The sequence below is a fragment of the Porites lutea genome, chromosome 13, assembly GCF_958299795.1.
Source record: "Porites lutea chromosome 13, jaPorLute2.1, whole genome shotgun sequence".
NCBI classification, from domain to species: domain Eukaryota; kingdom Metazoa; phylum Cnidaria; class Anthozoa; order Scleractinia; family Poritidae; genus Porites; species Porites lutea.
In genome coordinates, this window is record NC_133213.1 from 15294824 (window position 1) to 15320018 (window position 25195).

A 25195-nucleotide genomic window follows, 5' to 3' on the forward strand; every position below is an offset into this window, starting at 1 on the left:
TGTAACCGAATACGATTTAAAGGACCATATATAATTATGATCTTTTGCAATGCTCGCGGAAAGGTAAAAAATCCTAACCTAACCTAAATTTAAATAGAACCTAATCCTAATTAAACCTAAAAATCCTAACCCCGGCGTCATCATCGTCATCCATGCACTAATTAATTAGTGCACAAAGTTCTCAAAGTTCTTCTACGATTTTCATTTAACTTGATCTACTGAAACCCTTTTAGGCCAATTAAATTTTGAGGAGTAACTGTAATTTTTGAGCCAACTCACCAAAGTCTGTGTTTTTTTTCCCTCGAGTTCGTTGACGGTTGTTCACGAGGGAGAGCCGATGCTCGGAAGAAACAGTGGTCGACTGGTAATTTCCATCTCATCTTTTGGTTCATCACTTCCTCTCTCGTGTTCCTCTTTACCTTTACCTTTCTTTGGCGAAGATTCAAAAGGCTTGTCGCAAGAGGTGATGTTAACTCTCGCTGTTTTAGTGAACGTTGTAGCAATTGAACACTCAATCTTCGTTGAAAGGAAGTGGCCGAGAACATGTGTAAAATAATTAAAATTATTTTATGCATGTGTTCGGCCACTTCCTTTCACAGCTGCAGGTATTTTGTTTGCTGCATTAACCCACTCAGGTGCACAAAATGGCAAGCTGCTGCAGGTGGTTACCCGCTCTTGAGGGCACTTCAATGTGGAGAGCTGATAATTTCGGAAAGCCAGGAACTTTAAGGATAGCCTGACCAACTGGTGGTGTTATTATCGAACAGCAGGAACTTGATCGGGTTTAGGTCACGGAAGGAAGCTTGGCTCAGGATGTATAGGCTGTTTGGGGACAGATGATGTTCCGTCTGGCTGACAGGATAACATTCTGCGCTACCAGAGTTGTTCGGGAATCCATTCCCTTTTCATTCACCATGTTCACAGGTGCAAGAATTTTGTTGGCGTCTGATACAGGTACTATGACTGCTTCCGAAGATGGTTTTGATGACACGAGGACTCCCTGTCACGCTATAATAGGGAACTTAAGCAACGACGACGGGAACGGGAACGGGAACGGCTAAAAAGGCAACAGGTTAGATTAGCAAAACAACAACTTTGCATCACGTGCATCACGCTTTTTTTTTCTTTAACTGAATAGACAGGGCAGGACAGTGAGCCTTCAGCTTGAGGTTTTTTCCTTTCACATCGTTTAAAAAAGGCTCAAGCTGAAAGCTCACTGCACTTCACTGTTTACTGAATAAACAGGGCAGTACAGTGAGCCTTCAGCTTGAGGTTTTTTCCTTCAGCTTGAGTTTTTTTTCTTTCACAGCGTTTAAAAAGCTCAAGCTGAAAGCCCATTGCACTTCATTGTTTATTGAATAAACAGTGAAGTGCAATGAGCTTTCAGCTTGAGGTTTTTTTCCTTTCACATCGCTTAATTCCCTAACAGCGTTCTTATGCCTCCGTTTGATGTCTTCTTGCGATTCTTTTAGCCGCTGTAAATCTTTTCTCAAATTATTTTCTTTTAATTTTCCCGATCTTTCCAGATCGGTGAGGTTCTTTTGAAATTTTAACAAATCCTCTCTCTGAAGTGATTATCTTCTTTCAGCTACTGTCGATCTGATCGCACATTATTAATCACTAAACCTTTTTGGGCTATGGTAGCGTTTTGTTGGATCAATTATTGCTATGCTCGTAGCTGTATACATACATCTCTTCCATCCTTAGTCGACGGAGAATCTTTTCTGAAATGCACAAAAACAATCATTTTTAGATAAAAATCACTGATTCTGTAAAATCTCTTCGTAAGTTTCAGTTTCGTTTTTCTTTTTCCAAAAGTGAGGTTTTTAGCTAAAGAGTGATGTCATAGACAATTGACCATAAGTTCTTTTGCGCGCGCAAAGGCTTGTCTCAGGGGCTGCGATACTAATGGTCAGCAACAGAGCATCTGTGGGATTGTTAAGCTATTGTGATGTAGGGGATCTAGGTGTTAGGTCAGTATATATATCGTTCAGTCCCTTTTTAAAATGTTTTGTGTACAATAATTGTTAATCGCAGAAGCATGCGAGCAAGCTTTTCACAGCGAACGAGTCCGTGATACACGCGAGAGAACTTGCGAGTGAGTCAACAATTCTTTGCGCGTTCGCGCGTTGCTTCTTTCAATATGCTCCACAGTCTACAGCGGTAGGAGCCAATTACTATTGGCTCCTGACACCAAATAATTTCCAGCATTTTACCAGAACGGTAAAAAAGGCCAAAATTTTGTTCGTCAGAAGTTATGGTTTAAGAAACGATGCGTAAAAAAAAAAGCGGTAATTAACAACGTATTTCTCATTATTGCTTATTTCTTTACACAGTTTTTGTGTTATGTAAACTAGGGCTTCAAAGACCACTCCAAAAACCGTGAACGATCAATGTAACGTTGGATCAAACAAGAACGTGATCAGTCGAAAAAGATAAAAATAGAATTAAAGTCATATAGACTACTGCAGGCAAAGACTGATCAAAAAACGTGAAAAAGGCTGAGGTATACAGTATTTTGACTGGCCAATTTTCATCAGGTTTGTTAGGGAAAAACCACGAATATACAGAATAAATACTACTGTAAAGTAATAAACAGAAGTTACATGATATGACTTGGTAAGGTGTGGCTGCTAAGAAAAATAGATAAAGATTACATAATGATTATAATTCGTCACGTTTATTCATTCCCAGAGGCTCGATGGTTTGGCTTTATGAGTGAGGTGCGCCTCACTTGCTTTCCTAAGACAATCGTGTTCATATCTAAGTGTTTCAATACTAGGGATAAGTAACATATGGGAAACAGAGTGGCTATTGCTGAGAAAGTGTTCTGAAACTGCGGTTTGGATGTAACTACCGGAGGTGTAAAGTATAGGGCGTCTATATCTAAAAACGGTCCTTGAGGCGGCGTTTGGTTTCCCCAAAATATTGCACATTTTATACAAAGGTGGCATTGAATCATGTAGATAACATTGAAAGTATTGCAAGTAATGTGAAATTTGATTTTTTAGGTTTCACCCGTAGAGTAGAAAGTATAATTGTCACGGCCGTGCATGGTCAATATAGGCGCATGTGGTGCAGTTCCTGCCTTGTGTTGCACCGAAATAAACCGGGAGTGGTTCGGGCATTGTTACAGTTATCAGTCTCTGGCAATTGAACTCTAACAAGAATATCGCTTAAATTGTTAGAACGACGGTAAGATACTATTGGAACGTTTCTTAAAAACATTTCTACAACGTTCTGAGGAGTAGAGGACGTGGGAATGTTTGTGAATAATGTGCGCGACATAAGGCAATGTAGGGTTATATGTAATAACAAAAGGAGTGGTTTCAGTCCGTGTAGGAGGTGTGTCTTTAAGTTCGTCAGCACGAGGAACAGTCTGAGGCACGCTGTATTTGTGTCGTGAGTAAGGCTTTGTCGTAACCACGATTGGTAAGGTAGTTAATAAGTTAATTAGTACGCTGTATGTAACCCTCCTGGCTGGAAAAGATGCGGCGAAGGCGAAGTGCAAGGCTGTAAGGAATAGAGCGTTTAGTGTGATGAGGATGACAAGATGAAATGACAAGATACTGATGTTTGTCAGTAGTTTTAGAATTCATAGGTCAGTTTCTATGAAGCCATCCTTGACTGAAACCATGACATCAAGGAAAGGGATGAGTGTGAGCATGTAAACTTTATGGTGGAGTTTAAGTTGTTAAGATAATCGACAAATAGCTCCAGTTTCTCTAGACCTTCAGTCCAGATCATGAAGATATCGACGATGAATCAGAGCCATAAATATGGTTGATAGGGAGCGCGAAGAAGAAAGTCGTGTTCGAATTTCCAAGAAATAAGTTGAAATACGACGGAGCCATTCTAGCTTTTGAGATGTTCTCAAGAACGAAACAATCTACGATCGTTACGCAATCGCAGCTAACAAACGGCTCCGTGGTCGCCTGGCCGATTCGACTATACGCCATTTGCCTAGAGAGATTTCTAGAGCTACTCGCTTTTTCTTATTGAGAGGTGGGATGGTTCACCTTTAAAGTTACTGATGAAAACTGTCGTCGATCCCCATTGATTCAGGAAGGTCGGGAATTCCTGTTGAGGTGATATGTGAAATGGACGATACACCAAGGAACAGGGCAATAACGGAAAGATACAAGACACTCGTAACTACACACTACAAGGAGCCGGGACAGGATGGTCAATTTGACGACTGTACAAAGGATGTATTGGAGGAAGTGTGTGAAGATGATTACACAGATGTCGAAGAAGAACTTGAGGCGAATCTTGACACTGATTTTAAACATCTAAAGTTGATAGATGATAGCTCCTTGTACTAACACCTTGTGTTAAAAATTGTTTAGGACCCTTGAAAACACGAATACATGATTTTCCTGTGTCCATTAAATTTCGCGGGATCAAAGTTCGCGGTCGTTATTTTTCGCGGGTCTTTAAGTTCGCGAATTTTTTAAAATCGCGAAAATCGCGAATTTAAGAACCCGCGAAAATTAAGAAGAATAAAGGTACCATTTAACTTCCGTTATTATTTTACAGTAGCGTATATTCTGTATATTGATTTCGTGGTTTTCCCTCATAAAACTGATAAAGACTGGTAGTGGCCAGTCAAAATACTGTGACCTCAACCTTTTTCACGTTGTTTGATCAGTCTTTTCCAGTAGTCTTTTTGACTTTAATTCTACTTTTAGTTTCTTGCTTCGAGGCCACTGGATCCTATTATAAGGTGTTCCGAGGACACAAGCAAGTTCTTTTTCTTATAAACGCGCGCTAGAGACCTAATAGCAGAGCCCCATAGCTGAGAAAATTCAGTTTATCTATTTGGTACTCACGTGACCGTCCGTCCGTCTGTCCGCACAACAGGGCAACCAATTTAAAATCTCACACTTTCTAGCTAGTGTTGAAGCCTGCAACCTACTATTGCGCACCCCTCATGATCACTTTTAAGAGCTATTGAGAGGAGAAGTGTGACGTCTCGTCACCATTCAATTCAAAGTAGACAGACTGAAAATTATAGTAGTTGCTAAAAAATATATCTACGTGTCCCAACTGTTCATCAGCAGGATGCCTAAATGCGTGCAATTCCACAATTGGTTTCGGCTCCATTAAATCCTATACGAATTGCAGAACATTTTAGGAGGAGCCACCCACCGTGTGAGCACAGTCGCGGGCAACACGTATAAGTGAGGAAAATAAAGCAAAGCAAAACTAAGACGTTATTAAACGAACTAAATGTACACGTAACTTAAATAAATACATAATGCACGCGCCCAAAATTAAATTGCGCGCGCACACGTACCAAGATACAACTGAAATAAAGATCCAAGTGATAAATAAGCAATGTAAAGATACGATGGTGCAATTTAAGCCTGGATTACTAATCTCATCTACCGCAGGGCTGCACCATACTTCTCGACGATAAGACCATGGCGATTGACGAATTTAATAAAAAATGAATTCTGAAGTCGATTGGTTTCAAAGCCTCGTTGTCTGAGACGTAATGAAAGTCCGCGGAGTCTATTTATGAAGTCAACTTTAGACGTGCAAATTCTAGCATATGTCACCAGTTGAGATATGTAAACACCGTAAGCTGGATTGGCGGGAATGTTGCTGTCCATATGAGGAAAGTTGACAATCCGGAATGCAAAGTCATCTCTCTTATCGTAGATGCTGATACGGAAAGGTGTGGTTACGTCGCCAGTCTTGATATTTGTGTCGAGATAACACACTTCAGTAGATGATGTGGATGTGTCCTTAAGTTACAATTCCGACGGGTAAATTGCGCTGATGCAATTTTCAAAGTTCACATTGTTATACTGAATAAGTCGTAGATATATTGAAAGGTGTTGCTGAACTGGATGGCTTTTGTAATGTCTTGTTTCATTGTTTTGACCATAAAATCGTACTCAAAGGTATGAAGGAAGAGATCAGCCAACAAAGGTGCACTTTTGGTGCCCATGGGTATACCAATAACCTGCCGGAAAACCGAGCTTCCAAAACAAACGTAGATGTTGTCGATAAAAAAAGTCAATAGCGAGACCAAGCTCTCGACAGGAGAAGTGCGTGTACCTCGTTGACGTCTGATCATTCGCCCAGGTGGGAAAATTATTGGTAGCAATGAAGCTTTTTCTTTTAGTATTAAAATTATCTCCAAAAGATCATGAAGTTGCTTTTTAAGTTGGGCGTGTGGAAGAACAACATGGTAGCAACATTTCTGGATCACAACAATGGGGAGCTTAAGGAACAACGTCGGCGACGGCAACGAGAACGGCAAAAAAGCAATCGATTTACATTTAGCAAAGCAACACCTTTGCACGTGCATCGCGTTTTTTTTGTACATTTCTTAGCCGTCGTTGCAAGTATGCGACTTGAAACGTCCTAATTTCACGCGCCCGCCTTATGGAGTTGGTGAACACAACACAAAAATTTTCTTTTCTTTTCCAAACTCAGATACGGTCCTTTCGGATTCAATCCCACACAATTTCGCCACGATTTTACAAATTAAATGAAATGGAATAAGATCGACGAAGTTTGAAACAGTGCGAATTTACGTTTTTACGTCACAAGATTGACAGCAAAATTTAAATTTCAAGTTATGGCAAAACAAATAAATAATTTTGAAAGAGCTTGACGTGACGTGGGCCCACCGTGTTTTGCAATGACGCCAGACAGGAACTCATCCTGGCGCTTGCGCGAGAACGGTTAGGCCTAATTTTATTGGTGTCTTTCACAGGTTATGGCTATACTCTACTATACTCTACTATACTATACTATACTTGTACTCAAAAACGCGAATTATAGTGATTCAAAATATAGAATTTTTGCAAAATCGCGAAATTCAAGTGTCGCGAAATATGCGCACATCAAAATCGCGAAATAAACATGTCGCGAAAATTTCATCTTACAAGGTACGTCCTGTTTTTGGTACTCACATCTCTTTGCGCCCGCCCGTCACTATCTGAACGCCTGGTGTGTATTCATGTATTGCAGTTTACAACTTAAATTTTTTAATTACGACGTAGTGATTAATAATGTATTTTATTTTTTAGTTTTTCTTAACTTAAGATATTTTTAGTATTTGTAAATTCATTCTGCAAAGTGACTCCCTAGCCCCTCTCCCAACTCCCAGTGTATCTGTGATCTCTTGCGCATGACACTGGAAACTATTGAGCAAAGCTTAGTAGCCTCGCCGAGCTTTGTAACCAAGCTAACAAATGTCATTGCGGTGAGGTTCAATGTGAGCTTCAAGTACGTGTTAGCGTGCGAGCGTTGAAGTCCAGTTGGTAAGTATTTTTACGAGGTGTTTTTGCTCACCCTTTAAACCTACCTTGATGATGGAAGCAACGATCGGGAATTTCCTTTGTCTGTATAAGTCGATTTTGTGCTAGAAACTCTACGATGTCCAAGCTCAGATCTGTGTGTCGGTCGTTTTATGCTGTCTGCGGCCGTAAACAATCTCAAAAAACCCAAAGAATCTCAGAGTTTTTGGATTTTTCTCTTGTTTTTGTGCATGTGCAAATCCGAAATCCTTAAGTCAAAACATGTCTTATACTTTCCCATTACTTGTGGAGTTTTCCTTTGCAACACGATCGATCGATGAGAGTGTGCACATTTTGATGATGATGAATCTGTACATGTAAATTAAGGCGCGTGTCTTGTTCAAAATATACTCAACTGGTTCCATTGGCCGCGGACATCGAAGCGGGAAATTGAATCCGGTTTAGTGTTAAGGAGCTAAATTAATATTAATATTCGTTGATAAAGAGGGCCAACGTTAACGCATGTCTTTCGTGAGTTCGAGGTTGTCAAAATCGACGAAGTTTAGTGATCGTAAGAAAGCGTCCACACATTTTTTTTTGTCTTGTTTTTCTTAGGTCTGTGTAATGCATACTTGAAACGAGATTGTATTGGCTTATAATTCAGTTTCTCACCTGTGTCAAACATATCATCTCAATCCTCTACATACATACAGGCATGTATTAATGAGGAATCTTTCAAAAAACCTGGAATAAAACAAGTATGCTGTGTTTTCTTTTCTTACATAAGATTGCATTTTATTAATGTTACCTAAGAAAATGGTGAATATACAACGGATGATAATTCGTTAGGTTTCTAGGTATGTAATAATTGTCATCAAGATAAGATTTGATGAACCCATCAATTCTCTTAACCTTTTGACCCATCCAAATAGCAATAACCCTTATTAAGTACGTAATACATGTAAGTCACTCTGCAAATTACAGTATATTTGCAACATTGTTTTTTTTTCCTCAGGTAAACTTATGACGAAAGGAAATGATCAAAGGATGAGCTGAAAATGGATAAAGATTTAAACACTCGCAAAAGAAAGAAGAGTATTGATGATGCCTCTAGAAATATAAAGAAGTCCATGAAAAATGGATCAGGTATTTGACTTGATGTGTAGAAAACCACACAGTGCTAGTATACGTTTACAGTAGTTGAACCCAGTTTGTACACACACCAAGAGGATATGCTATGGTGTCTGTATTTAGGGGGCTTTCAGAATAAACATCACAGACAAATCTATTGAAGGATATAACACTAAAGAATACAAATACAAGGGTAGGGACAATGACTGCAGAAATGATCTAAGGATGTGAAACTTGTGTGGTAGGAGGCATAGAAAAGTTTATTAAAGGCCTACAGTAAGAGGATTAAACAAGGGAAGAGAGATTGGCTTCTTATGTCATGCTGTTTTGGTACTGTTTCTTTTAAGGAATAAAATCTTATTAGCCCATAAAAATTTATCGTTATTTGAACAGGGTGCACTGTTTACAATAACAGGGTTTATGATAGGTCATGAAAGAAAGGGAAATTTAGTGGGATTTTCAGGGAGAAATTGGCAGAAAAATCAGCTGATTTTGCAGAACAGTTGCAGGAATTTTCAAAGCAAACTTCACTAAAAAACAGTTGGTATAAAACACTGATTTTGTGGGAATTTTCAGGACAAATTTCGCTGGAAATGGATTAGTTTTGCATTTCAGTGTTTTTAATGTTTTCTTAACAGAGATCATCATTTCCTCTTTCAACAACAACAGGCTCCAGAAATGAGCCAGTGGCAGAGCTTTTAACATCATGGCTAGTGCCCAGTTCTTTTGCAACATAATCTATGCCTAGTAGTTTTGGGACGTTGCTTGCTTGTTGAAAAGGCAAAGTTTCAAGATAAATTTGCAAATTTACACTAAGTATATAAACAGCCCCAACAGCCAAGATATTAGTGTCAAATGAATTGTACAGTCATTTATTATTCCACTATTATGTCATTTTACCAAATAAGGTTAAGAGAACGCGCAAAATACGAGGCCGTAATACACTGTAGTGTCCTGGTTTAACCAGTTTACAACAGGGTGAATACCGGAGAATGCAAAAGGAGCAACTATGGCTGAACTGGACGAACTAGCGGACCAAAATATAATAGAAAATAGAAGCCAAAATAACATTTTTTTGCAGTAGAATAATTAACCTCTCATTCAATGGTTTGGCATATAATATGCGCAAAGATTTTGCTCATTATTAACATCATTCTCACAGATGGAATCAGAATGTTTCTGAATACTCTTACCAAAAAATAGATGCCAATTGCAAAAAAACAATTTTTTGTAGTGGAATAATAAACCTCTTATTCGATAGTTTAGCATATAATTCGAGCGGGCATTTTGCTCATATCTCATATTTTTCCGGGGCTCGCAAAAATACTACACAACTCGCAAAATATCCGCACGTATTATATGCTAAACCATCGAATAAGGTGTATGTATTTGCTAAGATTTATTGAGGATATTGCGGTATTTTTGCATGTTTTTGTGAATTTCCGGAGATTTTGCAGATTTATCTGAATTTCACAGCTCCGCAACTGTTCAAAATATCAATGCACCAAAATTAAGTGTTACTAAAGCTTTAAATATTACAAAAATTTTTACATCCATGACAAGTACCCTGGTTAAGAACGGCAAATGTACTCTTTATATGTACATGCCGGTCAAAGCTAGTCCAGCATGGAGAAAATCAAAATCCGTGTGTGTCAATTCACTGGCAGTAAAGTCAGCCTCAATCAAAGGTTCCACGTTGGCTGCTAAAGGCAAATCAAGATTTAATCTCTCTCCTTTTCTCCCTTGGAGAAAATTAAAGAACCTAGAAGCCTTATTATGTCGCAGTAAGGACCTCTCAGCTTGAAACAAGGGGTTAAAATTACATTTTGCTTAGTCAAAACATAGAACCTTCCGGAGCATAATCTACCTGCCACAGAAAAAACATATTGGAACAAGCAACATTTTGGCATGAAGTAAAAACCATGTAGGCCTACCAACCTCTGTTTGGAACTGCAAGCAAATCTTGTCCTGATGCCAGTGTAAAAATCATTTTGACTTGCTCAGTAAGTAATAGAGGCGCCATTCCCAGCTGCACCAATTCCACAAGACTTTTTTCGAGAGCAGAGTTAAAATTTGAATACCTAACCTAAGGGTTGATATTTCTACTCTCTCTAATCTTCCTCTGTCATAAAATCAAAGATGGCGGCTACAACAGTAAAGTACAAGCAGTTTTCAGCTGCCCAAAATACACCTGCACTGCGGTCAAGGGCCTCCATGGTCATATACCATGCATGTTAGCTGGTGCAACACAGGCATGCCAAGAATGTGGATTGATTTTGGAAAAACCGTGCTGTACAGTTAATAAAGTACCACTGACCAACAATAGTCTTTCGTTCACCCCCAATTCGAGGCAGTGAGGTTTATACACACATTTCATGTATATTTCTTCTATTTTATCTTCATGTGCACTCATGTAAAAATTATGCAGCAGTAGAAATCCACGCTGAGGGATGGGGCAAGGGATTCCCCTGGGCTACCACAAGCATGACCTCCAACTAATTCATAAGAAATAGAAGGAAGAATAGAACCAAAAGTGCTTCCTAGCCCTTCAATTCCTTGCCTTCTAATAACATACCCCATACATTCCTCAAATAATAACCATAGATTCCTCGATTAAACCCCTCTCTTGAATAATCGCCCTCCTTTGATGGAAATATTTGAATTAATTGCCTGTCTTGAATAATCGCCCCCCACCCCCACCCCTCTCACCATCTTCTCTTTCGTTTATCCCCTCCCTGTCAAGTTGAAGTGGAATCTTGCAACAAAACTGATCAGTGACAATTCAAGCTCTGAAAATTAATTAAGGAACCAAATTTGGAATGCTTTGAAAGCCCATGTTTAGTTTTTTTGATGTGATAATTTTTTTCATTTAATGGGATAATAAAACAAAATATTTAGGGCATGACTTCCAGTGAGCAATATTTGAAATAATCGCCTCCCTTGAATAATTGCTCCTGGCTAATATTCGAGGAAATATGGCATACCTAGCAACTACAGCAGTACAAATCTTAGTGACCGTCCTAATTTGTAATTTGTTTTTTGCATCACCATATTAAATTAGTTGGTACTCTGTTTGACAGAGTGTTCTGACTGTCAGAGTGCTTAAATTAGGTATGCTACAAAATAATGCACAGTTCCTAAAAGAATCCAAAATCATATAAAATAACTATTGTCTTTCTGTTAATTGATTATGCTAGGTTCTGACGAGGAAAATGAAGACCTGTTTTCTTGGGAGGAATATCTAAAAAAATGCCATGCAAAGGCTGTTCCAAAGGAAAGTTTTAAACATGTAAGTACTTGGTATTATGTACTTAAACGCATCCACAGAGATGAGGGTGGGGAGGTGCCTGAGAGGCCAGTGGAGCCATGAACTGCTGCAGTGCATAACCTTGACAACCCTGAGAGTGGCATCCACCCAGGTGCTGCCACACTGCTAACCAGTGGAACCTAACATACTCACCTATACTGTCTTGCTATAGGGGAGGGAAGGGTAGGGAGAAGAAAAATAAAAACACTTGCAAAAATACTAGCAACTATCCGCAACGACATGTAATGACCAAGAGAATGATTTCAAGAGAATTGCAGTAAAAAGACCCACAAGCCTCTGCAATGTGATAAGGGCATCCCTGCATAATTATCATTGAAGAGGGAGACAGCTAGCAACACTGCCTCATGTTTAACTTGATCCACATCAAGATTACCATTGATACGCTGTGAAGTGGAGGTTTGCACATGAACCCATGGTGACTGTGATGGTCATCAATAACAAAAGCATTTTGCTCCACTAAGAACTTGACTTTTTTTCCTGTAAATTTTGAAAAAAATTGTATTGTATTGACCACCTTGTAACTGCCTTGTCACATGGTAGCAAACCAAGAATGTTTACTTTATCTCTCACAACTTAAGTCTTCTCCAAATCATGTAATTTTTTTCTACTCAGTGCTGTACTAACGCCAAAGTCAAGAAAAGTCATGTCTGAATTTAGCTTCATTCTCAGATCATTCTTGAGCAGGCAGTGGTAGACCATCTGAGAATCAGGCTGTTCTAATTTTTACTGAAACTATACTAATGTGAGCATCATTGACCCGTATTGGTCAAGGATTTATAACATTTTTTACAGTTATTCAAGCAGTCTAAGTTATTAAACAAAGTTATATCACCATTAACAACTGTATCGCTAAAATGGAGGTTGGGTGCCTGGAGTATCTAGGGGCTTCCACAATTGGTATCCAGCCCCCATGACTGGCACAAATGCGCAACCCAGCCATGAGCCCCCCACACAAAAGGAAAGAAACAGGCACCCGTCACACTGAAAAACAACAGCGGAAAAAAACGACAAAGCCTAGGGAGAGGAGGGGGGGGGGAGAAAATGGCTGAAAGAACCTTTATGGACTGTAAAAATCCAGCACTACGGAAACTGAATGCGCCAATGAATCACATGATGGATGTAGTAAGCGACTGGGTACACGTATGAGCATGCCAAAGACCGCTGACCCCAGGCACTTAAGGTGCTCTTAGTTGTTAACTCCTTTAAATTGCATTTAAATGTATTTAAGTGAATTACCCCAAAAGAATGTTGAATAAATTCTTGTTATTATTTTCAGGTACAAGACACCAAAGTTCAAGGCTTTGTTCCTGGCATGAAGCTTGAATGTATGGATCGTACATCCCTGGAGACGGATACCTACTGGATTGCCACTGTTGTCATGGCATCAGGGCCTTTGCTTCTATTGCGATATGATGGATATGATGATGATCGGAGTGGAGACTTCTGGTGTGATGCAGCGTCTGATGAGCTTCAACCCATTGGTTGGTGCACACGAACCAACAACATTCTTATTCCGCCTGCAGGTAGGTGAAAGGGTTTAAAATGATAATTTTAAAGTTGTAAGTGCCTGGAGAGCAAAAGGCACTATTGCCTTGGAAGTAACCATGGCAACTATGCAAGCGTCAACCACCCAGCACCGTCACACTGAGGGGCAGAAAATTCAGAAAGGCTGGGCTGGGACACTTGCCCACTTGCCAGCTATATAGATACTTTATATTTTTCTAAGAATTGTATTAAAATAGTACAACATTTCAAAGAGGAAGGGGTGGCCTCGGTACCCTTGACCCACCCCTTAATCTGCCCATGACACTGAAAAAGTTCAGCAGAATACTTGCTGCACCCCATTCTTACCTATCCAAGGATGGAAGGAGTGGCAGCAGAAACAAGCAGATGTCATGAGCCATGAATTCAGAATGATCCATAACAATCAGCAAAGCAAAGCAAGTAAAGCTGAGTTGTGCAATCATATCAAAGCCCTTGCAGATTTAGCGGCCACCCTGCACAAGCCTGCCTGCCTGGGGTTTGACCTTTGACCTGCGAGTGATGTCTCAAGGTTAACTTTATCTATATTTAGGCATATTAAAATTCAAGTGTTTGTGGTACAGTGTATCTGATTTTTTCACTGGCCATTTTCTTCTTTCTTCTTTACACTCAGTACTGAAGTGTACATGTATATTCAGTTTAGTGCCGTGACAAATTTAAACACAATCAAAGACTTGCAGGAGGCTGAATAATGCGATTGTAATTTTTGTTCGTGTGTATTAGTCAGGCCAGACCTTGGGGTAAAGAGCTTCTCATTTGTTTTTCCAGCCATCCGACACAAAGAGTCAAACTGGGCCAAGTTTTTGATGCAAGATCTTAAAAATGCTGTGTGTGCTCCAGAGCATTTGTTTCACAGGGTAGGTTGACTGTTGTAAAAAGATGTCAATTGCCCTTACTTGTAAAGGGGTTACAGCCTGTATGTCTTGCTATTTGCTGTCTTTTTAAAGACCAATGTCTTTGCATCAATTGAATTCCAAATTAAAATAATGGTCCAGTTTTGTTGTTTAAGACTATCATACAATTAAAGCAATGAAACTATTTCCTGTTTTCCAGGATTCCAGCCAGATATTGAAAAACTGGCCATCCAGAGGGCATGTTTTCCCATAAAATTATAAGTGATTAAGTGAATTTTGCTTGCATTTCTTCTAACAATGGGTGTCCATAGGACAGCTGGACAGCCTGCTGGCTAAAACCTTGCTGTTGTCTGTTACCATGGATTGAAAGGATAGACATGGATTGAAACTGGAAAAAATTGGGCCAACTCTTTAAGATTTTAACGCTATGCCTGAAGAATCACGAAATATTATTATGGTTCGTGCTCCCTGATGAAAATAAAAATTGGTTTGATATCTTCTTCGTCATTCTAGAGAATGTTGTATGTAGGTAAAGGCAGTGTAATAATGACTTTAGCAGCGAAATGACCTTCGAAAGCAACATCCTTGTGCCATAGCCTCTTTAGCCTGAAAACAGGCTCCTAAATGGATTGGGTCAAAAAAGAAATGGTGAGCTAACATGGCTTGGGGAAGAGAAAAGGCAGAGGCGTGGGAGCCTGTAGACTTTGTTGTTATGCTGCCATCTATGATACAATAATTAACCAGATTCTGGTATCATGATCTGATTCGTCAGATCGCTGACTTTTGCCTTATTCCTCGAAAAATACCCATGTGCATGTGAATGTTATTAAAGCTGATGCATTAAAGCATAACAAACATAGTCATAATTTGACAAGTCTAATAGCCTTATTGACATGTTATTGCCATATGTTAGATGATCACTGCAAATGGGTGGATGGGTGGCTTCACAACAAATTCTATAGGCTCCCCCGCCTTTATTCTCCCACGCTCTGCTTGTTGATTTCTTCTCACCCTGCTCCAGTTGGAATTCTGTTTGTAGGCTATAGCCCCTTTAATTAATGTGCGCCTGGAATCTCAGATGCTAATGTGAGTGACTAACAAATGATTTGTCTTTACTGTACTTGGCTCATATAACCTTGGCAAACTACTTTTCAGAGATCCGATCCAGATGAAGAAAACCAGCTTAAACCAGGGCTTAAGCTAGAACTGCTACATGCAGATGATCCTCTTTCCTACTGGGTGGCAGCTATTGTGGATGCTTATGGTCTGAGGCTAAGATTACGACTGGAAGGCTCAGAAAATGAAGCTGATGATGTATGGGTTTACTTCTTGTCTAATAATGTTCATCAGCTGGGATGGGGAAAGAAAAACAATTTGAAGCTAAATATTCCTTCTGGTAAGTTTTTTTTAACAATTGAACTGTTCACTTTTAGTACATGTACATGTATTGCCTGTTAGATTTCAAACTGAATGGTACTGAGGACAAACTGGGCACGAATCCCCTTATTATGGGATAAACAAAATGAGACACACAAACTCAGAAAGAGGAAACCAAGATTTACCAAATCCTCAAGGTTAGTTTAGTGTTAATCGGGCCTATATTGAATGAGATACAGGCATTCAAGAACTCCAAAATTTACCGCGAAATATATAGATCTACAGTGTGTCCGGTAATCCTTACATCATACTGTCTTTAAATCACTGTATCTTGTTTTATATTGGCCTTATTATCTCCAAACTTTAGAGTTCTGCAAACCTCGGTCTGCTCTTTTTGACTATGTGGGTCTTGTGTTGTTTATCCTCTAATACACAGACCCAGCCCTCCTTGGTTTGAAAATAGCCAATGGTATATCATAAAATAGCCCCCCTTCTAGACACTCCTCTGTCCTGAAAAAGTGACTGGATAATAGCCCCAAATAACTTCAAATTAAAAATAACTACTCGATTTTCCTTCCAGTTTTCTTTGTATAAAATTATGCTTCTGAATCAAAGGAAGAATTAATTTTGATAATCGACTAGTACTATGTGTTTTTTGCTTAAAGTTTTCCCATCTTTTATGAGCCTCTTGAAAAATGTATTTGAAATAAATATATAGCCACCTGCTCCCCTCAAGGGAGTTGACAGGCAATTGTTAAACTACTTGGGCATATAACTGATAACATCTCCCCTTCCCTTTTTTATTTTTGGAACTTTTGCACTCAAATAAATTTTTGCTTTGCAGAATTAATTACTGTTTCTGGATTTTCCTTTTTTATGTCAAAAGTGTTGAAAACAAAGTATCCGAACAAAGACTGGGCACAGGTCAGAGGAAGACTCCTGGGTCTTTGTAACTTGACAACTGAAGATGCTTCACTCAACAAAGCATTGAACAAGGTTTGTTTGAGTTGCATCCCACTGTGGGTTGGGATATTTTTTTATGTGGCTAATTATGCAATTTGGGCCAAGTTAAAACCTGCAATCGGTGACAAAATTGTTGAGGCATTGTACTCAAGTAGGGTAACTTAAGAGAACAAAAGAATCCATACCCCTCCCCTGTCCCCTCCATTTAAAGTTGAAGTGTTTGTTGTTTGCTATTGGTAGCTCGAACAGCGGCACAACATTGCATGGAGGGGATGGGGGAGGCAAAGCTGTATTTTCCCCTTTTGAAGTCAGTAAAACGTCCAAAAGCCTCTTTAGGGCAAATTGTCTCAACTCACTTTGTCACCGATTGTAGCTGATGTTGGTCAGTGGTTCTACATGTACTAAATATGTGTGTGTTTGTGTGGGTTAGGGGGGAGGGGCGAGAGAATGTGAGAGAATGACTTTGCATAGACAGGCTGGAATGTGCTGTTCTCCTAAGCATGTAGTAATAAGAAAGCATTAACTTTTAGTTTGAAGGGTGCATATCTTGTAACGGATAGTTGCAGAGGCTAACTGACATTATTGTTGAAGAAAGGGGATGTTGTGTTTTTGATTCTTTCTCAATCACAGTTGTAAATTTAATAACTATGTGGGCTCTAAAGAAATGAGTGTTAAAATTCTCATTTTCTTTTAGTCTGACAGTTTACCAAAGCCTCACGGCTTTACGACTGGGTTGAAACTGGAAGCTGTGAACCCAAAAGATCCCTCCTCAATATGTGCAGCTACTGTGTCGAAGGTGGCCAATGAGATCTTCTTCCAAGTGGAGATTGACAGCTTGATCAGTTGCGGTGATGGAAGCCGGCCTTCCATGTGGTGCAGCTCAAGTTCAAGGAATATCTTCCCTGTGGGGTGGTGTGCGGGGAACAACATCCAACTGACTCCTCCCCCTGGTAAATTGTTTTATACTTGTAACGGTAACTCTCTCCAAACAAACTTACTAAGGTTAGAGGCAAGGTGTAAGATTTTTTTCAAAAGTAGTTGAAAATAGCTGGTTTAGCATGTTTTGAGATTCGAACATGGGCAGATGCAACTAGTTCTCTCACTACAAGTTTAACAGTTACACATTGTACCATAAACATGGACACTAACGTTATCTATTTTAAAATTGCGATGGTATTAATTCTAAGAAGTTGTCAACCTTGCTTCATTTGATGTTGTTTTTGTTCCTGTAGATTTACATGTTTTTTGTGTGTTTGTCTTTTTTAGGATACCTTGTTCATCCTTTCCGCTGGCAGACTTACCTTGAATATACGAAGTCCACAGCTGCACGAAGCTCATTATTCAGCTCAGAACATGTAATGTTCCATTCAAAATTCCTTTTTTGTTTCATTTATCCAAAGGACCACTGCATATTTTCTATGATACCCATGGTTGCCACATCCAGAGGTATTCCTTAATGTTTCCCTGACTGTTTCCTGACAAATGTAAATTTCCCTGGCCAACTGAATAAATAACTTCTCAAATTAGTCCTGATAATACACTCAACCCTTCCCTCACAGCCATCCCTCCACCCATATATTTATGTTTTCAGCAAGTCATGTGCAGTGTGTATGAATTGAATTGACAATTATGTACAAATAGGATTGATCTTCTTGAAAACCCAATTCAATTTTATGAACAATATTCTACCATTACAACATGATTCATGTCCGTACAATGTACAAAGGAATTTTGAATGTCAGAAAACAATAACAGTAAAGGGAAAATACTGAATATGGACTCTTAAAATTTCACTTTTCCTTGACTTCTTTCCAAGACTTAATTGACTCGAACTGAAACTGAAGATTTGACGTGAAAATAAAGTTTGTTTTTTGTTGTTTCTTTTTTATTTGCTTTCATTAGGAAATCCCCTCTCATGAGTTCGACATAGGCATGAAGCTTGAAGCTGTTGATCAGACAGATTCGAGTACAATGACAGTAGCCACTGTCACTCAAGTGGTGGGTCGAACAATGTGGGTACTGTTGAATGGCTATAAACATGATTCAGTGGAACACATTTACGATGTGGAGTCATTTGACTTGTATCCTGTTGGCTGGTGCAGTATGAATGGACACCCTCTTCTCACACCAAGAGTGCAACGTAAGCAAGCATTTCATTTCGCTACAAGTCTTTTCGCTGCATATTGAAGTTGTTTTGCTGCAGTGTGTTTTCGCATCAGTCTGGAAGGTTTGCCAAAAACTTCGGTTTTAGCGATGTTGTTATAGGTTTATAAAATTAGTAGAGAGATTGAGATTCACGTTTACGCCAAACGGCAGACGTGAATTTGTACCACGTGACCAAGATTCTAGCAGTTTTTGTTTTTGTTACAGCAGTTTTATCAGAAATAGTTAACGGCATTTGTTTCGTTGCTTATTCCTTTGGTGATACATGTAGGTTATGATTTCGAGAGTGTACTAGTTCGTTTTGCATTTTTTGTGCTGGTAGGTCCGCCAGAGGAGAACCGACGCCTCGCCTCACTGAGGTATGGAATTTCTTTTTTTTTTTTTTTAGTATTTAATGGAGCTATGCCACTAGTAGTTTAAGGTCAATTCTCTCGTAAAGTCATTACTTTGAGTCTTTACTCATTGTATTTTAATGAATTAAAATTCATACACAAAATGCTCCTGTAGAGTTTCGTCACTAGGGAGTTCTAACCATAATATATTTTAGGGTGGCTTGCTTTTGCAGACATAGCATTACTTAGTTGGTCCAATTTTTTCAAGTTTCAATCCATGTCAATCCTTGCCATCCGTAGCAACAGACGAGAGAAAATTGTTTCAATGCCTAAATATACAGTGAAACCTCTATTAAGCGGACACTAAGCCAGGTCCCGAAATTAATTTCTTTTATTTCCCTTTACAACGAACCCCTATTCAGCGGACACCTCTATTAAGCGGACGCGGACACTAAAATAAGTTGTATTTGGCAAATTTCTATTGTTAAAAACCTCTATTAAGCAAACACCGGACTGAATTGACAATAGTAGTATTGGTTTACGTTCTTGAAATACGTACATTAGTCGATGAATAATGATAAATCAATACTTTTAGCTGTCAATAAACCGATGTCCGGCCGGATGACTGTCATCCTCGATCAACCTTTACCTAAAAGTCTTGCACAAAGTACGGCACAGCGTCCTTAGTATCATTTACAACGTGGAACTTTGTCACAGTACAGAGTAACCGTTGAATGTTGATCGTTAAGAAACATTGCGCAATTTTTACACCCTCTATTAAGCGGACACGTGGGAAGGTTTCGAAGGAGTCCGCTTAATAGATGTTTCACTGTAGTCTTAAATAACAAAATTGGACTATTATTTTTTTAATTCTTTAATGCCTGTATATAGAGTGTGAATCTAATTGGCTTTTTTGAGGATTTGCTTGAGACTGGTAGGTTTTTAGAACGCTGACGTCCCGGACGTTATGAATGAAAACGGGAAGCTCGATATCTCGCTTGATGGATCGCTTGTTTCTCACACTATGAATCTGAATACCATTGTTTTAAGTCCCCCTGTACGAAAGTTATCTAGTCAGAACACTGAAAAAGAAAAAATATCAACTTCCGGTTTCCATTTTTGACGTCCGGGACGTCAACGTTCTCGTTTCTTAAGCTTAGCTAACAGATAAAAGGCCAGGGGCCCGCTTCTCGAAAGTCCCGTTAACTTAACGGGCCCGAAATCAAATGTTCAAATCGAAATTAATTTTAAAGAATAAGAGCTCGGGTCCTGGCTGGCAAACTACTGCATTTTGTTTCATTAACTGACAGTTTTGTCGTGTTAGATGCAAAACTATTGAAACCTCGATCTTTAATATAAACGGAGACAGTTTACCGGGCCCGTTAATTATCGGGACTTTCGAGAAACAGGCCCCAGCGTTTCAACTTTGTATAGGGTGGAGGAGGGAGAACTGCGAGAAAATTTCGAAAAGGATGCACTGTTTTATGAGGGAACCCATAATTTACAGAAAATTATAAATACTGCAGTACTCTTACGATCGAATAATGTTTTTTTTTTTCAGGGCAACAAGGCAAAGAGAAATTAAGAGAACGACGCCAGAGTCAGGCATTGCAAACGCAACTAACACTACAAATATAGCACCGGCAAACAATCTCAATACGGACACTTCAATAAACTGTGAGAACGTAAAAAGCGCGAAAAGTGCGCTAGATTCAAATAATTTAGACACTCTTGACGTCGTGGAAGACAGTAAAGGAAGTGCCATGATTGAGTCCAGTGGCCTGAAAGAAGAGACAAAGGAATGGCCTAAAAAAGAGGAGCCCAAAACTGAGACCCCAGAGAAAAAGATCCCAATCACACCAAAAGGGAAGTATGAATTGCGAGCGTCTACGCTTATGCCGCGGAATTACGAGATCAAGGACGAGGATGATGATGAAGAGGATGAAAAAAAGGATGACAAGAATGTTGAAGCTGTTATTGACTTGACGGAGGATGATGACGCGCCTGTGGTAACCAATGAAACTCTGGACAAAAAGGATGGTCCAAGTATGCATACGTGACGTTATCCTTTACAGTGCTACAACTGTAACCTGGGCCACATAAACAAAGTTGACCAATCGGTAAGAGGAAAATAACAATACATTCCAAGAAAGTTGGTTGTGGGTCAAGCCTGGGCATAGTAAAGTTTCGGATAAGAAACCATTGTCTAATAAGAAAGTTTGCTTCTTGGAAACGTTTGCTATCAATTTTTTCATTTTATACTTCGATTAACTTATTGATTTCGTAAGAGCTGTTGATTGGAGCACAGCCTTTTTTGTCGGAATGTATTGTTATTGTCCTGCAATCCGATTAGTCAACTTTGTCTAGGTGGCCCCGTTTACAGTAGTCGTATTCATCCTTTACAGGCCTGTGTGAAAATTCCTCCCCTTTTAAAGGGTCTGTCTCATTAGGTTAAGATCCAACGACGCGACAGCAACGAGAACGTTAGAAAGTGAATTTGCGTTGTTTCATTCTTTATCGCGATTATTCTTACTTACTTAGTCAAATGTACGCGAACCCTCCTGAATTTGAATTCCAAGGGACTATATTCAAAATATAATTTCATCGTTGCTTGTTTACGTTCTCCGTAGAACATGAAATTAGGCATTTTCACGTCGTAGTCGTGCAAAAGAAATATACAAAAAAGCGTGATGCACGTGCAAAGTTGTTGTTTTGCTTTATATTAAATCTATTGCTTTTTTAATGCGTTCTCGTTGCCGTCGCGTCGTTGAATCTTAAAAGTCCTAAATATTGCCAATAATGCGTCTTTAATCGCTGAGTAACTTAACTTTAGCGAGGAATTTACTTGTAAATGACAAAATCACAGCTTGGAACCGATATCTCTCCCAAAGCATCGTATCAATCGTTTCATACAACAAAACTGAGAAAAAAACCCTGTTAGGCTAACGAGCTTTCCAAAACCGTCCGCTTTTGCGGTCTGTTTTAGTCTTCTTCAAGTTTGTCCATCTGAGCTGTCTTTTGTCTTTTCTGTGTTGTTTATACCCTCTTTCTTATGTTTTGAGTAGGTACTCTATGTCTCAATCAATTTTTTTGGGTGCTCTCTTTGTCTTAATTTTGATAAACTTCGTGTCACAGCCATTTAAGCTGCTTGTTTACACTGATGGTGCAAGCATCAGTAATTAGCCTGCTGATCGTTGAGACTTGTGCTGCCTTTTTAAAGGATTTTCTCTAAACAAAGTTGAATGGGTCTTATGATTAACCTTACTTCGTCTGCATATGCTGCGTGTACTTTCTCTTATGTCATATGTTTAACTCGTCCCCCATCAGGTTATCTTATACATTCTATTCTCTTCGACAGAAGTTTGTATTTATGTGAAGAAATCCTGTGAGCCTGGTCCCTTCCTGAAGCCGGCTAAAATAGCAAGTATTCCATCCGTTATTGGCCCGGATGGTCCTAATGTTGTGCTGAGACAGTTGGTGGAGCAGATCGTGTTGAGCGCTCACTCTTCAAAACAAGTTCTCAAGCTTCTTGCTTCCGAGACTGATAAAATGACCATCTCAGCTATTCTTAGGGTAGGTTGGTTTCTATAAGGCCTTTGTTAGCTTTGAGTTCAAACGCTGTTCGATCTCGTTCACGACTCCACGTGCGTTTCACGTGATTTCATTGCACAGGGGTGAATACCCCGGATAATAGGAAAACCAATTGACTGCATATGCTTCTGATCTTACTTCTGACTTTTTCCCGCTATTGGAGAGAATGGTGTGCTGGCTTGCAAAGGCTCGCCAGCAAATATGACTGAGAAAGTAACTGTTTGTCTTCGTAACGTTTCTTTTGCAGACACTAAGGACAAAATTGTCCTTGTGCGAGAATCTTATCAGTCTTAACAGAGTCGCTCTTTGTTTGAACTGTGATGCTGTCAAAGGTATGTGGACCTTTCGTATCATTATTTGTAGACTATAAGGTCCAGTTTTTCGAGGGGTTAAATTTTCATCCACGTTTCTTTTTCTATTGTTCAAAAGTACTTTCTCGGATAATTTACCATCCAATCATCCAATTGTAGACAAAAAGAATGAAATTAAATTTACTTTGTACACTTTTATATATGAATTGAACAACAATTGATGAACTCGGCCCAGGAGTAAATACTGCAGGTATGGAATCGTTGATCGAGTAGACACATTTACTATCATAAATTGCGCAACAAAATACCTACCCCGAGTAACGACACAGACTCAATGCCCTTGAACGGATCAACGTGCATTGCGGCCTATAACGTTGTTCAAGGTAATAGGGAACGTAAGCAAAGATGTTTTTGCGCGACGCTCGACAACTGGAAGTTGACTTTTCAGTGCATCCTTGAGCAGTGCTTCTTCCCCAGTTTTCGATCTTATCATTTCTATAAGAGTAGAGACACTTAGCAATACAAATTTGGTAGCATCAAAGCATGTTAAAGTTAAAGTTCACTGTCAGTTCAAAAACGCTACTCCTTAAGGTTTCCTAATACGGGATCAGCGGTTCCCCTGCGTGTATATTTGTCGCGGGTAAAAACTGGACAAAAATGGCTTTTCTAAAGAGGTTTTACTGTTTTCTTTTCGCTTAATTTTCTTGTCTTTCTGTTCGTTTATTTCAGTTACCAAGTCATCGGAATCTCCTCGGAAACTCAACGAAACCACTCCGAAAGCGAACAAGCCTGTCCCGCAAGAAGACAGTAAGACAGTCCCGTCCAAGAGAGAAGCTCCTAAAGAAGTCACTACTAATGTGAACAATAAACCCGCGGGTAATCCCGTAAAGGCTTTTATACCTGTCGAAAAACCCGTTGTTAATATCGCAAAGACTGTTACACCTATCAGTAAACCAGCTGGTAATCCCTCGAAGGCGACTACAACTGTCAGTAAACTCAAGGTTAATACGGTAAAAGCTCCTCCTTCTTTGCAAGCAGCGAGTAATTTCACGCTTTCGAGTCAACTTCCGCAGTCTGTTTCTGCAGTGAGCAGTGCAGTGCCAGAACCTTCTAGATCCGAATCGCCTAGCGTCACTGCTTCACGGATATCAAAACACATCACAAAGTGGAATGTTGACGAAGTTGTGGATTTTATACGAACAACCGATTGTCACAAATTTGCGGATGACTTTTTAAAACAGGTAGGAGTTCAATTTGATAATTTTATGTACGCACTTTGACTCTGACTCAGTTGTATGCACACACTTTGACTGTGAAGGTGACTGCCGCACGGGTTGGTTAGTATGGAGCTTTAGCAACGGCGACGGCAGCAAGAACGCCACTTTTGAAATGAATTCGCGTGTTTTTAAACTTTGTCGCGTATATTCCTGTTCGCTGAAATTGTCGAATGTAGGCGAATTTCCCTGGAGTAGATTACTTGGGGACCGCACTCAAGTTTAGAAAGAGAAAGAGAAAGAAAAATTTGTCATGCTCATCAAACCAAGTGCTTTTTTGACGTCCTCGTTGCCGTCGCTGTCGTCGTTGCCAAAGCTCCCTACCCACTGTCAACGACAGTCCTACTCAGGACTACGCTCACCGAGATGATCATATCCTATGTACTTACGCAATTTTTTTGCACAGGCGCAGCTACAACTGGCTTCTTGTGCACCGGAAAATTGTTGTCTAGGTGACAAGTCCCCAGTTTGTAGCAGCAAAAAAATTCTTTTGCGCTGACAAAGATTTTTCCAAAATTTCCGTATGTCACACGAAAGCGATTTTCTGCTGCCAAGTTGTCGCCGCGACGTTTGGCAGCGCCCTGTCGCCTAAGTTGACTCAACCTTACGATTGTTATGATTTCGTCGTCTAGAATTACCTTTCTAATATACAAATTTCTTTTTTTTTCTAATAAGGAAATTGACGGCCGAGCGTTAACGTTGCTGTCATTGGACGAGATTCACAAGTGCCTGGGTGTGACATTAGGTCCAGCGATAAAACTTCACTTCACTGTACAGAACCTTGTAAAGAAACATCGATAACACAAGCTATTAGTATACGATAGTTAATGTCAATGTTATATCTCCTTGTAGACCACGAGTTGTCCCTAACTGCTATGGATTAGGGATAGCGAGCCTCTGCATGGGTACTTGCGGACGTCGATTTCGTCGCGCACGTTTTCCATCAAATCGAAGGTTTTTTAGGCGAAATCGTCGCATATTTGGAATTGGTTTGCGTGGCAACCCTACTAGCGAGCCTAGTGCAATTACAACGACGACGGAAACGAGAAAGCAAAAAAACGCAACAGGTT

General features: G+C 39.6%; 1 protein-coding gene across 1 annotated transcript in view; it reads left to right on the plus strand.

The window, feature by feature from the left end:
* Positions 1–11565: 11565 nt before the first annotated feature.
* LOC140922831 (scm-like with four MBT domains protein 1) overlaps positions 11566–25195 on the plus strand; it is a 15471-nt gene continuing 1841 nt past the window's right edge. Inside the window, exons 1-14 of the mRNA XM_073372858.1 lie at positions 11566–11679; positions 12995–13241; positions 14029–14117; positions 15270–15510; positions 16378–16487; positions 17149–17404; positions 17721–17809; positions 18357–18594; positions 18940–18976; positions 20511–20995; positions 22308–22522; positions 22788–22872; positions 23581–24092; positions 24801–25195. The exon at positions 24801–25195 is cut by the window's right edge and continues 1841 nt beyond it. Coding sequence (XP_073228959.1) covers positions 11581–11679; positions 12995–13241; positions 14029–14117; positions 15270–15510; positions 16378–16487; positions 17149–17404; positions 17721–17809; positions 18357–18594; positions 18940–18976; positions 20511–20995; positions 22308–22522; positions 22788–22872; positions 23581–24092; positions 24801–24926 — 2829 coding nt within the window. The 5' untranslated portion in view covers positions 11566–11580 and the 3' untranslated portion in view covers positions 24927–25195. The remainder of the gene's footprint in view (positions 11680–12994; positions 13242–14028; positions 14118–15269; positions 15511–16377; positions 16488–17148; positions 17405–17720; positions 17810–18356; positions 18595–18939; positions 18977–20510; positions 20996–22307; positions 22523–22787; positions 22873–23580; positions 24093–24800) is intronic.